Below are 14,866 nucleotides of genomic sequence, written 5' to 3'. Positions count from 1 at the left end.
AAATGATCCTTGTTAGTGACTGATCTTTAGCCTCTCCTCCCATGGTATGATTTTAGGCCGTTTGTTTTGTGTGACATAGCATGCTTTCTACTCCTAAGCTTCCATGTTCCTGATCTGAGCTTGTGTGACTGTGGGTTAATTTGGCAGGGCTTTAATTTAATAAACAAAGCCCACATGAGATTAGGAAAGCTTTGGTGTAACAGGACTCTGATTCCACTGAACTAAATATTTCTTATCCCCTGTAAGGGAAAATCCTTGTTCACATTTTCCAAGGGAAGGTTGACGCATTAAAGTCAGCACTTTGAATGTCAAAGATTTTGGGTTCTAAAATCCGGTATGGAAAGGTGGGCGCTATGGGCGGGGGATGAGGGGGCTTCGGAAGCCAGTGTTCATACTTCAAGCAGGATCGTTCGGCACTCCCAGTGCAGGAGGCTGGGATTGCAATGTGGATGCCCTCCGTCTCACACTTGAGTGAATTCATGTTGGTTTTGTCTTGTCTGCACAGGAATTTAAGGAAGGCCGCCGTGCCAGTCACACAGCTCCACAGGTGCTCTTCAGCCACAGGGAGCCCCCCCTCGAACTGAAAGACACGGACGCAGCAGTAGGTGACAACATTGGCTACATCACCTTTGGTAAGCTGGGCCCAGGAAGGACAATTTATCCCTGTCTTCCTGTGTTCATTGCGGAGAGCTGCTTCACGCTGTCTCGTCACTTGAGACGGAGTGAAACTCCTTGTGACATGGTTCTGCATATGGAGTGGGATGTGGTACAGAGATTGAGGCACCAGGTACCTGTCCCACTGGGCAGTGAGTCTTACACTCATTCCAACCTAGGCAGCCTGTAAACTTTGGACAATTGTCATGCTACATGTCCGTAAAGTGCCATGCACGCAACTGGGGATGATAATTCCTATTGGACACGTGTTCTCAGCCTAAAACCATTGAATGGCCCTGCAAGATGGACAGTCTGTGGCTCAAGACTGACATAGGAATGCTGCAAGTTAAGATTGGTGCAGATTGGTCAGAGCAGCGTGGGGAAATGTTCAGAGCTTTTGTTCCACAATTCTTGGCTCTGGTGCATGCTGTCAATGTCACGTTGTCGTGGTGCATTTGGATCCAAATGCACCAGAACTTTATAGAAAGTAGTAATAATAATAACAACAACCTGTCTGAATGTTTCTCAGTTGGGGTGGAGAGAGACAAATAGAATTCCTATCATTTTAAAAGATGTTTTTGGGGTAACAGAAGTCCATATCACATCTTCATCCGTCATCTCGTCTCTCCTGTCGATAAAAATAAATGAGAGCCATTTTCTGTGTTCAAAGGGTTCTTTGTTCTCTGTAACAGGAGATGAGGAAATAGAGAGGGGAAGGTTAATCATTTGATAGTCCAGGTCATTAAGCATGTTGAATAATGGGAAAAATAGAAACAGATTCTTATGATTTGATGCATCATGTTATTTTGAAAATACAATTTCAGTTGATGACAAAGGGGGGATAGCTTTGAGTTATTCGTTTGGGGGAAGATGTGCATTTTTTTTATATGATTTGTTTGGCCACAAATGTGTGTGTTGCAAATGTTCTGTTAGAGGCATGGTCTGAATGCACAGCTGGGACCTGGAACTTCCATCTTGGCTCTCCAACATTCTCTTTGGTCTTGGAGAAATCATTAGAGCTCTGCTCCTAATTGTCATCTGTAAAGCAGAGATACTTGCTTGCCAGGGGTGCTGAGAGGGTTAGTTAATATTTGCCAAGCACCACACGGTGCTAGATACTCCCCTGGAATAGTGTTCCCTCCAGCCCAGTTTTGTGCGACTTTGCCCATGAGTTAGGAGCTGTTAGTATCGGCTAGAGGTAGATATGGAAGCAGGCACTGTGCAGACTTCTCCCTGAGAGCTGTGCCAATACCCCTGGTTCCCGAGCTGCAGCATCCTCTGCTACACTTGTCCCAATCCTTTCCTGTGATGCTTGGACCCAGACTCTGATTTTTGTGATGGGCGCTATTGCCCTGCGTGGATTAGACAGACCTAAGTGAGGACTGTTTTCCAAGGCGCCAGTGATAAAAATACTGAGGTGTTCGCCAAGACCTAGATGTAGGCGTAGTGTACACCACACTAATAGGTATTATGCACGTGGTATTAACATAATGTACGTTATGTATATGGCTTTTGGGAAGTTGTTAACTGAATGATCAGGTTCTTCCCACAGTTCTGTTCACACGTGACGGGTATCCTCCAACACTTTGCAAAGCTGAAGTCAGCTTTGGCATTAGAAAACAGGAAACTTGTCAAAGCAAAGATGCACAAATACCTTGTGCCAAGGGAGTCATAGAATCATAGAATATCAGGGTTGGAAGGACCTCAGGAGGTATCTAGTCCAACCTCCTGCTCAAAGCAGGACCAACACCAACTAAATCATCCCAGCCAGGGCTTTGTCAAGCCTGACCTTAAAAACTTCTAAGGAAAGAGATTCCACCACCTCCCTAGCATTCCAGTGCTTCACCACCCTCCTAGTGAAAAAGTTTTTCCTAATATCCAACCTAAACCTCCCCCACTGCAACTTGAGACCGTTATTCCTTGTTCTGTCATCTGGTACCACTGAGAACAGTCTAGATCCAGCCTCTTTGGAACCCCCCTTCAGGTAGTTGAAAGCAGCTATGAAATCCCCCCTCATTCTTCTCTTCTGCAGACTAAACAATCCCAGTTCCCTCAGCCTCTCCTCGTAAGTCACGTGCTCCAGCCCCGAATCATTTTTGTTGCCCTCCGCTGGACTCTTTCCAATTTTTCCACATCCTTCTTGTAGTGTGAGACCCAAAACTGGACACAGTACTCCAGATGAGGCCTCACCAATGCCGGATAGAGTCCTATCATGGTCATCAACACTTGGGATGTAGTATTTGAAACGAGATAAGGGAAAGTATAGGGCTGTGACTTCACAGACCAGTACCTGGGATGCTTGTATCAGAACAAAGAGAAGGAAGATGCAGAGCAAGGAGCACAAACTGGCGGGTTGGATTTTTCTTACGTTCAGAAAGTTCTGAAGCTCTTTGTAAAGCCGGGCTATAAATATAGCTAGTTTAACTGCATATTTCCAAAGCGGGCTTTTGGTGTAAGGTGACCGTGCTGTGAGGTAAGAATTGCTTTCCAGAAGGAGCGTATTTGTCTCCTTTTCACATGGTACTATTTTGTCTTTTGACAATAAATTTGGTTAAGTTTGGTTATTTAGTCTCTTGAATGTTTTTAAGAATGAACCACAAGTGTAATCAACGATTCGCTACACCTTTTAGTCAGTAGATGAAAAGGGGACTAAAGCGGGTTAGTCCATTAAGGCTTTTCCCTTCCGAGCACCCTTTCTTGCACTCATTTGAGAGTAGAACGCAGACATGCTGCTTCCTCCCTTTGCTGAATAAAGCTAAGTTCGTACTGGTGTGTTGTTGCTATGCCTGTCTGTACAAGAGCCCTGAGCTAAGATTCATATCTCGGAGACATCAGGCAACTCATGGGCGATATGGGAGCACAATGCAATAGCAGATCTTAGGATACGTCTACGCTACCCGCCGGATCGGTGGGTAGTGATTGATCTATCGGGGATCGATTTATCGCGTCTAGTGTAGACGCAATAAAATCGATCCCTGATCGCTCTGCCTTCGACTCCGGAACTCCACCGCGGCGAGAGGCGGAAGCGGAGTCGACGGGGGAGCGGCAGCGGTCAACTCGCCGACTTCAGCTACGCTATTCACATAGCTGAAGTTGCGTATCTTGGGTTGACCCCCCCCCTCCCCCCCGCGTGTGTAGACCTAGCCTTAGACCATGCACGAGCTCTGCAACTCGCTTTAGGTCACAGGCTTTGTGTGTGTAAGCAGCTCCTTTTCAATGTCCGATTTAGCTGCCCCTTTGTGAGATTAGCCCCATGCCAGAGGCCTGTCAGTCCTTGGAATGGTAGTTGAGTTGTTCCCACAAAATAAGTCCTTGGAGCTGTGCATGCCGGCCACTCACAGTTGGCGCCTTGCTTCCTGGGCCAGCGTAACTAATAGCGCTTGGCTTATCCAGCAAGCGGACAGGCCGCGTGGCAGTGCTGAGACCTGCCTTCTGTGAAGGGTGCTTCTGTTTGTACTGTGGCAGAAGGATGCAAAATTTCATCCTGGACAGTTATTTTCCTCCGGATGCGTCGGGATTTTAGCAGATTATGTTCAGCGGTGACAGGGCAATCAGCAGCATCTGGATGGCTTCCCAAGGTGCTGTCTAAGTGTATCTCTCTGCTCTGTCAGCTTGGCGCTGGGGGTGGGGTGATTGGCAGGGGGCAGGGTCTGGCGATGAGCAAGGGTCATGTCAAAGGGTAGAATTCTGACATGAATACAGTATTGATTTGCCATGTAAAATCACACCTTCTCTCACTGGCCTCTTAAATCTTCATGGTGGTGAGGTTTTCTCTATGCATTAGATCAGGAAGAAGATTTCTGCTCTGTCATTAGTAGAAAATGTGTCTGGGGTCTTTGTTACTAGTTTAGAAGAGACAGGCAGGATTAGGTTTCTTTCCATGTTTCATTCACTGAACAGTCCAGTTTTTCATTCATTTTGCCTCTCTGCTCTCTTAAGGTATCTGTTGAAAGACATTCCTCTAGTTTAGGAAAAGTGAATGAAAAGTACTTTTCACAGGTACAGTGATGTGATCGTCTTCAGATTAACTCCAATCACCTCTGTCATCCAGACTGTATCCGATCGTACAGATGTCAGTGTTGCGAATATTGGAGAAGTGCTGTTAAGCCTTGTGTTAAAATTCCAAGTGTCATTCAGTCATATGGTGCAGGCAAGGGCTCTTTCATAGACCTCTTGAGCATTAAGGCTCATGTATTCAAACAGCTCTTCAGTAGCTGTTCATATCCGATAGACATGGATGTGTCTGCCTCTGTCACTCGAATAGGCATGAGGCACTCTTTCTAGCTGGTGCTCGGCCTTGGTCGGAAATAAAACTCCTTGCACTATTGTTTTATCTTTCCAGTGCTGTTCCCCCGCCACACCAGCACCGCTGCCAGGGACAACACCATCAACCTGATCCACACGTTCCGGGACTACCTGCACTATCACATCAAATGCTCCAAGGTACAGAGGGGCAGCTAAAGCAGGGACTGTGCTGATTTCATGTAACGCTGTGTTCTGGAGGCGGGGGGAGATAAACATTCCGAGGAGGGTTTTAAATGCAGAATTCATTTCGGCCTCTCTGCTTCATGTGCTTCCAACGCCAAGAACACCCTGTGTAGCCCTTTGGAAACGCCAAGTGCTACATACGTGCCAAGCACTGTTCTCCCTGAATGTGGAAATGAATCTGCCCTCTTCTTTGGTTCTGTCTGTGAGGCAGCATTGCAGGTCATTCCATCGTACATGGTGGGATTTGCCCCCAAACTCTACCAGTGCTCACTCCCACCTGTTTGCAGGAAATAGGAATTGCCACTCTAGGGAGACTAGTGGGACATCGACTCTGGGATCTGGACTTGACAAGGGCCAGCGTTGGGCGCGTCAGAGGACAGCATAAGCCCCATTCCCAGGCCTAATTCACCCGTCATTGGGTACGAGTGACACTAGTGAACTATTCTGGTGTTGGGATTTGTAGTACTCTAGCGCCTAGAAGCCCCAATCAGGGACCCCACTGTGCTAGGTGCTGTACAAACAGAACAAAAAGATGGGTTCTGAGCTTACAATCGAAGTATAAGAGACAACAGATGAATACAGACTGGGGGAGGGGGAATGGACATTTGTGCAGCAACATTCCAATTCTTCAGGCTCCCTGTCCATCGTGTGGTTCTACCAGAGAGTCCAGTGTAAGACCCGCTGTCCTCTTGGGGAGTCACCCCCATGACCAAGAGCCAGCCCCTAGACCCAGTGTCCCTGGCCCAGAAGAGGATCTCAGTCCCAGATCGCCCACAGGGTAGTATGTGCTGCTGGTATTCACGCTCCACCCCTCATGCCAGCCCTAGGGATTTCAGAGTTTAGTCCTGTTAGGGTGATAACAGCTGATGTTTGAAAACCAAAGTGTGTGGATGGAACGTTCAGCCGTTTCTGTTTTGTAATGCAACGCAGGCCTATATTCACACGCGCATGAGGGCAAAAACGTCCGATTTCCTCAAGGTGCTGAACCGTGCCCGTCCAGACGCGGAGAAGAAGGAAATGAAAACAATCACGTGAGTATCAAAGCCGGGACCCTTGGGCCTGTAAGAGTCTCGTGAACACAGAGCATGCTCCGTTATTGTCACAGCCAGTACAACGTGTGTTGGGGCGGTTCTCACTAGCTGGGCGTGGTGCGCGCACATTGGAAAGGCAATCCTAGTGAGTAAGCACTGTTCTAAAATGGAGTAGAATTCTTTTGTCCAGAGCCCCAGAAGCCCTGGGAAGAGGGCAGTAGAATAGAGAACCTTATGTTGTTCTTTGACAAGCTCCGGTTATTTAAAGGCTTCTGCTGTCTGACCTTCTCTTCGTTTAATAATCCAGGTTATTTGTAAAGCACACTCTGCCTTTCCCAAGAGGGCATTTTCTCGATTCTGAAAGGGGTAGATCTGGGGTGGTAGAAGGCAGCAGACATGGAAGCATTTTGATACCTCTGTATACAGCATCTTTTATACGAAGTGCATTGCTGAGGTGCGCAGAACAAAGCATCCCAAGTGCTGGGCTAGCGTGGCTCTGCTGGCAGAGTTTTTGCAGTCTAGTCTAACACGCACTCCAGGGCCTTTCCCTCACAGAGTGAAAGTACGTTGATTCTCCAGATTGCGAGGTTGGCTTTGTACCGAGAATTAAAAACTTGTTAAATTAAACGCAACTTCCTCCATATTTAAATATTGTTAGGACGAAATAGAAACTTTGAGGAAAGGCTGACGGCTCATCCTTAACACTGTCAGCCTTAAGGCAGAAGATGTCAGCTTAACTTGAATGTCCTGCCTCTTGCTGGATACTCTCGCATTTCAGCAACTCCCTTCAAAACCCATCAGTACAGCTCATCCGGGCTCCACTCAAGTGTGGACTAGGCACATGCACAGTTTACAAACCTGATGAAAAGTATTCACGGGCCAGCCCGTCCCAGGCTAAGAAGTTGGCTCAAACGTTCACCCTTAACTAAGGGATCTAACTGCAGACTAATTAGTTAGTAAATGTCACCTTTAACTCCGCATGGAACCCACACTCAAATCCCAGAGTGGCAGACTTTTCCTTCATGCCTGCGTTTGAAAAGCAAACTCACTTTCAGGTTGTTAGACAGGATCTTCCCTCCTAGCGGGAGCCTTGGGAGAGAGGAGTGTGTCTGGAGAACCCAAGGCTGGATTTCCCTTACACTGACTCTGTGGTCTTGGACAAGTGAAATTGTTGCTCTGCCTCTGTTCCCGTTTCTGTGAACTGGGGGTGGTGCCAACACCCGCCGCCATCCCCAGGAGGTGGAGGATGTCTGTAAAGCGCGCTGAGCATTGAACGCACGGTCGATTTTAGCAGTTGCATTATGTGACGCTTCCGCTGCCCTGTGAGCAAAAGCGAATCCCAGAAAATCAAACTGTGAGAACTAGCCGTTAGCGTACGATGCGACAGTATACATGTGAGTCTGTCATTCAGACAAGAAGGGCTGGAGCATCAGGGCGTAATCCGGTGGCAGTCTCTTGTAAGGGTGTAGCTGTTGCAGCGGGACAGTGCTGTTTGCAGGTGCTGCACTAGTCCTCTCCCCAGCTAATCCTGGAACCTCTGAGAGGGGAGGGTCATCCTTGAGAACTGGGAAAGGCTGACCTGCCTGCAGTTCAGTTAAAGCCCAACACCTGGGCTATTCCGCATGTGAATCCCACTTAACTGCCTGTTTTCAAGGGAAATAAAGGCTTATATCTCACACCTGGCTAGTCTGGATGATGGGGAAAAGCTAAAATGTCTGTCTGCCTCCATTTAAACAGGTAGTTCTGGTCTTGGCTGACCTTAGGAAGTACCTTTAACTGCCTCGTCTTCTCTCCCAGCTCCAGCTGGAGTGGTTTCCTGGCGGGTCTGTTGTGCTGTTAAAGAGCAGGCAGTTTGGGAGCTCAGTCCTAGCGCATGGAGGGTTCTGTTCATTGGCTCCGAAGGGAAGGGTTTCAAGCAGTTCTGTAACTAAGTGCCGGGGAAGCTTCTCGCATGTGTTTTTGGTGATGATCAGTATGTTTAGCCCTCGCAGGGCTGGAGTTCAGATCTCCTTAGTTAGTTTAAACTCCGCTTTAGGGCCCAAAAGAGAATAAGCTAGGATGTCTCGCCCGTTTCCAGAAGCGTATTCACTTCCTCTGTTAATATGGGATAGCCGGCGGTCACAGCTTACTGCCTCTCCCCCTGGATAGGGTGGACTGGCCAAATCCGGATTGAGGCTGTTGGAAGGGCATAGAGAAACCACACAGCCATTCTCAGCTGGACTAGGCCTGTTGATGAGGAAGACATTGGCATCCATCGCTGAGCCCTTCACACACAGAGGGGGAACAGGGTTGTCCTGGCGGAGGGCGGGGCAGACGGTGAGCATGGGGGCTGGGGGTTGAGGGAGCTATGGAGGCTTGGATACAAGAACATAACCCCGATGGAGGGGCGGATTAAGATGAGCTCGTATCTCATTCGCTTATTTCCCCCCTCGCTTCTTGTTCGCAGGAGCCTCTTCCATGCCAGACAGTTGGCTGGCGACTCACTTCAGCAGGCAGAGTCCCGCACAGGTGTCACGGTCCAGAGGCTGACAGGCAGAGCAGTTGAGGCCAAGAGATGAAACAGCAGATAGGTACAGCAGAAAGGCAGCTGGCTCTGTCTTCCTGCCGGCAATCAGTCCTTTTAAGGACTAGTCAGGAAAGCTGAGGGTTTGTAAGTAGATAGTACCAAATTGCCTGTAATGCTCCATTTACTGTTCTAATGCTACTTGCTTATCTAGCAGGATGACTGTACAGGAACTGACTAGTAACTGGCATGAGCAGCAGGTTAGTCTGGTGCCAGCCGTCGCGGCATCTCTCCTCACAAGTCGGACGAAATGCCCTGGGGGGTTCACAGGTCACATGCAGTGCTGTCACAGAGAACCGTCCCTAAGGCACACATGGCTATGGTGAGCTTTGGGGCCAGCCAGTCAGTGGTGTGTGTGTGTGTGAACCCGGAGATGGACAGAGCTTGGCAGACAATGAAGCTCCGAAACAGGCGTTGTGTGCTGTAAGTGGAGTTAAAGACGGGAGGGGTTCTGGGCAGGGACCCTCGGCCTTATCCAGGGTCCCTGAGCCCGTCTTAGTGGCTGAGGAAGTGATCAGTGCCTCTCCCGTCTCTTAAAGTGACATCGCTGGCTATGACTCGTACTTTGAAAAGCAGTGTATCAAATCTCGGGGGCTGGTGGAAATGGTGCGAAAATGAGGGGGAGGGTTTAATCTCATTGATTTAACACCGTTTGCGCTCTGGTCACACTTTGCACTTCACTCAGCTTGGGCTGTGAAAATAGACATGTCAGTTTCCCCGTATCGCTTGTCCGCAATGAATGACTGTTTTGGGGAGTGTTTAAAGTCCAGTGGGGCTGGAATTTCCGTTGAGCCTGGTAGAATATCTTCAGATTTTGGGCGCGATGCAAATGCTGTGTGTCCATTGAAGCACCTGGAGTAAGAGGCCCCTCTGCAGAAGTGGATTGTTCCAGCTAGAGGAGTGATATTTGGGGGGGCCTTAGAAGTGGCTCAGCCTTGCAAGGGGTCTTGCCAAGGAAACGCTCAGGTTTGTTGTGTGTTCGTAGGTGTGTGGAACAGCGAAACAGCGGGAAGGAACAAAAGAACCACAGACAGAAATGTTGCATCCCTAGAGAGAAGATAGTGCCAGTCCCAGCAGGCTTTCAAGACAGCCCTCTGCGCGCTCTGTGTTCAGACTGTAGCTGGCTTTATTGAAAAGGGCTCGTTTTTAATCCAGTATTGCCCACTGCTAATAGTGGTGGTGTTTTAGGGACACCCTTCTCAGCCTCTTTCCGCATGCCCGTCGGCAGCAGTGACTAGCTTAAAGCCTCTGCCGTGGAGCTGCGGGGTCAAGCGCTGATTCATTTTGAGTTAACTATTTGCACTGGGGGAATTCCAGCGGCCAGGAGCAGGATCCGGGGGGTTTAATATGCTATAAAATTCTCTCCTCTTACAAAACGGTTCTGTGCTGTGGGGACTGCCTGGGGGAGGGCAGAACTGCTTGGTCCCAGCACCAGCTAACTGCGGGTGTCGCTGTGTTCATTCTCCAGAAGGTGGTTGGTGCATTTCTGAGAGGAGCTTTGCAACAGCTGGGACATGGACAGTGATTTTTAAAAGGCTCCTCCCATCTGTCCAGTGCATTGAAGCCTCTTAGGGGTATATCTACACCGCAATGTCAGCCCAGGCTCAAACCTAACCCCCCTCCCCGCCCTTGCATCCACACACCAATTGTGTTAGCCTAGGGCTCGAACCTAGGGTCCCAGGACCCGGCGGGGCTGGAGGGTCCAAGCCCATGTTAACTTGGGACCTAAGGTCCGAGCCCTATTGCTTTTCTGTGTGCGCGCAGCCCCGGCTTGACTTGGGTCCCGGAATTCAGAGAATCATAGAAGATTAGGGTTGAAGAGACCTCAGGAGGTATCTAGTCCAACCTCCTGCTCAAAGCAGGACCAATCCCCAACTAAATCATCCCAGCCAGGGCTTTGTCAAGCCGGGCCTTAAAAACCTCTAAGGACGGAGATTCCACCACCTCCCTAGGGAACCCATTCCAGTGCTCCAATTCCTCCGGTTGTATCCCAGAGTTCCTTGGGGCAACTTCCTTAGTCCTCTCCATGCTAACAGTCTGTGATACAATCTATTGCACTTGCTTACAAATGGAAACCACACCTCTCTTTGCAAAGATAACAGCTGAGATCAGCATTAACCCATTGCCTGCTGAACACCAGTCTTCAAGCATGCTACCCGAGAGCCTGCGGGGCTTTCAGTGGATCAGAAGAAACTTTTTGCCAAGAGAGCTGCTTCCAGGTCACAAGAGCACAGCCAGATTCGGGGGTGTGCTGCCCTGCAGGGAGGGGGAGCAGCAGAGCTCCCGGCTCAGCATGGCTGTGGGAGGATGACCCCCAACACTTTGGCCGCACCTGCTCCCTGGAGCTGTGTATGCAGAGCTGCCCAGCCAGCATGCACTGTCAGGGTGGTGAGTGGGAGCTAGCCCCAAAATTCCCCACATCCTCCCAGGGATCCCTTATCTCTTCCTACTGGGGACTGGCGGGTGCAGGAATAAGGGATCCCAGGGAGTGGTGGATTAGCCACTGTGCCGCCGGTGCCGGGGGTGGTGGGGTGAGGAAGGGGGAAGAAAGGGGCATGCCCTGCTCTGCCCGCCCGCCTGCCTGGCGCTCCCCGACCCTGCTCCCCGGCAGCAGTGCTGGATGGGGGGGCGGGACAAGCCCCTGTGCCTCGACCCCCATTGCCCCAGCAAGAACACTTGGGGGGGGGGGGGGAAGGGAACAGCCACTTGCTCTGGCCCAGGGCCCCACAAAACCGTAATCCGCCTCTGATCTTGGGGGGCGCTGGAGCACACTGCACCCCAAGCCTAGGGGATGCACTTCACCGCTCTGCAGCCAGGCTGGGGTGTGCAGGTGTTTTTTCTCTGAAACCTACAGTTTATGTCAAACTTCAAAACAAAAAGGCAAAAATAAATAAAAAAACCAACCAACCAAAAACCCCTTCATTGAACAACCCATTTTAAACATTCAGAATTGCAAAGGTTCAGTTTAATCGGCTGATGGCCCTGGAGACTGATATCCTAATTAGCCTCAGGTGCCCCTGGGCATTTTCCCGCCAGTATGACTCAGCCTGGAGCTGGCAAGGCCAGTTCTCCAATCAGTTCACTATAAAGCCTCCCCAGACCGCAGTCATTCTACTGGGACAGCCATCGAAGGCGCTAATTACGCTGTTTACGAACTCGCGCTCCTTACAGCACCTGAGTCCCGTCAGTAGCACTGTCGTAGCGAGGAAACAGGCTGTGGGCAGTAGAGTTTTCCCACAGTGCAACACTAGGGCTAGTTCAGGGGTTCTCAAACTGGGGGTCGGGACCCCTCAGGGGGTCCCAAGGTTATTACAAGGGGGGTCGCGAGCTGTCAGCCTCCACTCCAAACCCCGCTTTGCCTCCAGCACTTATAATAGTGTTAAATGTATTAAACAGTGTTCTTAACTGATAAGGGGGGTCGCACTCAGAGACTTGCTATGTGAAAGGGGTCACTAGTACAAAAGTTTGAGAACCACTGGGCTAGAGTGTCGACACAGAGGCCTAGGGGTGCTACGCACTCTGGGATAAGGTTACTTTGGCCTGGTCTACACGGGGGGTGGGGGATCGACCTAAGATACGCAACTTCAGCTACAAGAATAGCATAGCTGAAGTCGACGTATCTTAGGTCGACTTACTTTGCGTCCTCACGGCGTGGGGTCGACTGCCGCCGCTCCCCAGTCGACTCCGCTTCCGCCTCTCGCCGCGGTGGAGTACAGGAGTCGAGGGCAGAGCGATCGGGGATCGATTTATCGCGTCTACACTAGATGCGATAAATCGATCCCTGATGGATCGATCACTACCCTCCGATCCGGGTAGTGTAGACGTACCCTTCGAGTCAGGTCTGCGCACTGCAGTGTGGAGACCAGAGCCCCAGATTCGAGCCTGGGTCGGAAAATCTTAGCCCAGGGTTAAAATACAGTGTAGGCACTCAAGCCCAGGGTTCCCTGGCGTGGGTCAGCTGACTCGAGTTCCACTAACCCATGGCTTACGTTGCTGTGTAGACAACTCCTCTTGGTCATATTATTACTGGTGCTGAAAGACAAGGATGGTGCCTTGCCGTCACCCAGGCGCGTATCCGTCTGGCTCTGGTGAATGGAGGCTTCCTCCACTGAACCCTCTTGCAAGAAACTGCCCCAGGAAAGCAAACCAGACTGTGACTGGTCCTCTGCAGCCGGTCACCCTATACCATGGGGCATGTGCCCGTAGTCTAGGCATCTTCCCCTCCTGCCACTCACTCACACTTCAGCCCCTTCATTGGCTTCTGCTCCTTGTCCTCTTCTTCCAGGCCTTCCATAACCATGACCTCGTATCTCTGCTCTCATTTCCTTCCGTGCTCCGTGCAGTTCCCTCCCTCTCCTCTTTCCCCTCTTGGCAGGAACAGCCTCCCCTTCTGCCTGCCGTGCACTCCCCCAAATCCTCTCCACAGCCTCCCTTCCCCAAAGGGCATTGTCTCGCCTGGGTTGAAAGGGAGCAGAGTCAATGTCAATGCAGGACTCTACTGGGACTGAGTAACGTGTGGGATCCTTGGTAAGAGAATACCCCTAATATTGCCCTTCTGCTCCTTACAGGGGGAAGACGTTCTCATCCCGTTAACGCATGGGGTGTGGCGGAGGCCGCCGCTGAAGACAGAAGGCTGGAGCACTTGCTACTTGATAATCGTAGCTTTTAATGTTGCACCTCTCTGGGCTCTTACGGAATACAACCAATCGGGTTCTGTTTTGTACAAGTTTGGGAAGTAATCTGCGGAAACAAGCTGTGCTTGCAAGGACTTACTAGTTCAAAAACAAACCAACCTTAATTCCATTTTGATCAGTTTAATTTCTTTTCTTTTTCTTTTTTCTTTTCCAGCTGTTTTGCTTTGCAATATGTTACTGGTAATGAGTTGCAGTATTTCTTATGAGAATAATGCAATATTAACTTGTTTTCTTCTGAGTATTTGAGTTCAAAACTCCTGTATCTGAAGAAATACTGTTGGGATTCATTAATAAAGGAGATCTTTCTATCTTAACAGCTTGTGAGAGTTTGGATTGTTATAGAAATTAGACCTGGAAAAGCCCTATGATGTCCCACTTAGCCCGTCCCAGTGATAACATAGGAGTGTTCTCTGCGTCCTGGACAGAATGTAGGTTGAACAAGCATTTCTGGTGTAAGCACTTTCACTTGCTTGCAACCTCTTCAATCTTTTGGGCTGAAATTGGGCAAGGTCAGGCTCAGCCCAGGAGTGAATGTTTTCCAGAGCTCAACCAAAGATGGTTTTGATTTTGAAAAACGGAGGCGAAAGTATTTTCTCCACTGTCATGTGAAATGTGATCCTTGATCAGCTGTGGGGCCACAGCTAGCGGTGCTGAATCGTGAACTGCTGCCGGGGGCTAGCCCTATAGTGCCCTCTGCTCTTGTGAAAATTGCCTGATGTGTGAAAAGTGAATGGTGTAAACCCTCTGCACATGCTCACTAATAGTGTGGTCCCTTCCTGCTCTGGGCTCTGCGCACTTGGGTGTAGCTTAGGACAACGTAAAGGGAGCCCTGACTCCAGCATGACGTAGAAGAGTGTGCAGAATTCTGGCCAGGACTCCTGCCTTCGCGGTGATCCCTGCTGTGGGGGTGTTTCACTGTTGGCAGATGCAGGAACACCTCTACCTTCATTTCTTTTAAAAAAAAACTAGGCAATTCCATTTAAACAACACAGCGAAGGAGGAAGGCAGGTCGGCCAGCCATGCTAGGGAAGGTTACTGGGGCAGTCCACTGGCTGCTGTCATAGGTGCTCTGTGTTACTTCACACCACCTCTCTCCATAGCACCTTGGATTGCCCTGAGCCCCTGGCTATCCTTCCACTTCCACCCTTCTGTTACATTCAGGTGGAGGGAAATACCAGGACAGTACCGAGGAGATAAACCAAGAATCTTCCCTGCAGGCTAAGCCTTCTGAAGAAGACCTCTTGTAGCAGTGTTGGCCTCGGGCTTATCTGATACCAGCTCTCCCCTCTGTGTGTGAAACTACGGTTTGTTCTCATTCCGTTCAGTTTAACAGCGCCTAGGAGTATAAGCCTCTCCCATTACAGGTTGTCCTTGTAAGCCGCCTGCGAGTGTCACTGAGTCGGGGACTGTGTGTTACAATGTGCGTTTGGTTCATG

General features: G+C 49.9%; 1 protein-coding gene across 1 annotated transcript in view; it reads left to right on the top strand.

Annotated features, from left to right (window-relative positions):
* The window catches only part of ARPC2 (actin related protein 2/3 complex subunit 2), a 33,386-nt gene extending 19,642 nt beyond the window's left edge, over positions 1–13,744 (top strand). The window contains exons 7-10 of the mRNA XM_026647371.2: positions 506–632; positions 4,997–5,097; positions 6,073–6,173; positions 13,305–13,744. Of these exons, the coding sequence (XP_026503156.1) occupies positions 506–632; positions 4,997–5,097; positions 6,073–6,173; positions 13,305–13,329 (354 nt within the window). The 3' untranslated portion in view covers positions 13,330–13,744. The remainder of the gene's footprint in view (positions 1–505; positions 633–4,996; positions 5,098–6,072; positions 6,174–13,304) is intronic.
* The last annotated feature ends 1,122 nt before the right edge of the window (positions 13,745–14,866 follow it).

This window comes from Terrapene carolina, unplaced genomic scaffold, assembly GCF_002925995.2.
Source record: "Terrapene carolina triunguis isolate 2854851 unplaced genomic scaffold, T_m_triunguis-2.0 Scaffold62, whole genome shotgun sequence".
NCBI lineage: Eukaryota > Metazoa > Chordata > Testudines > Emydidae > Terrapene > Terrapene triunguis.
This window is presented reverse-complemented; position numbering and strand designations above follow the sequence as displayed.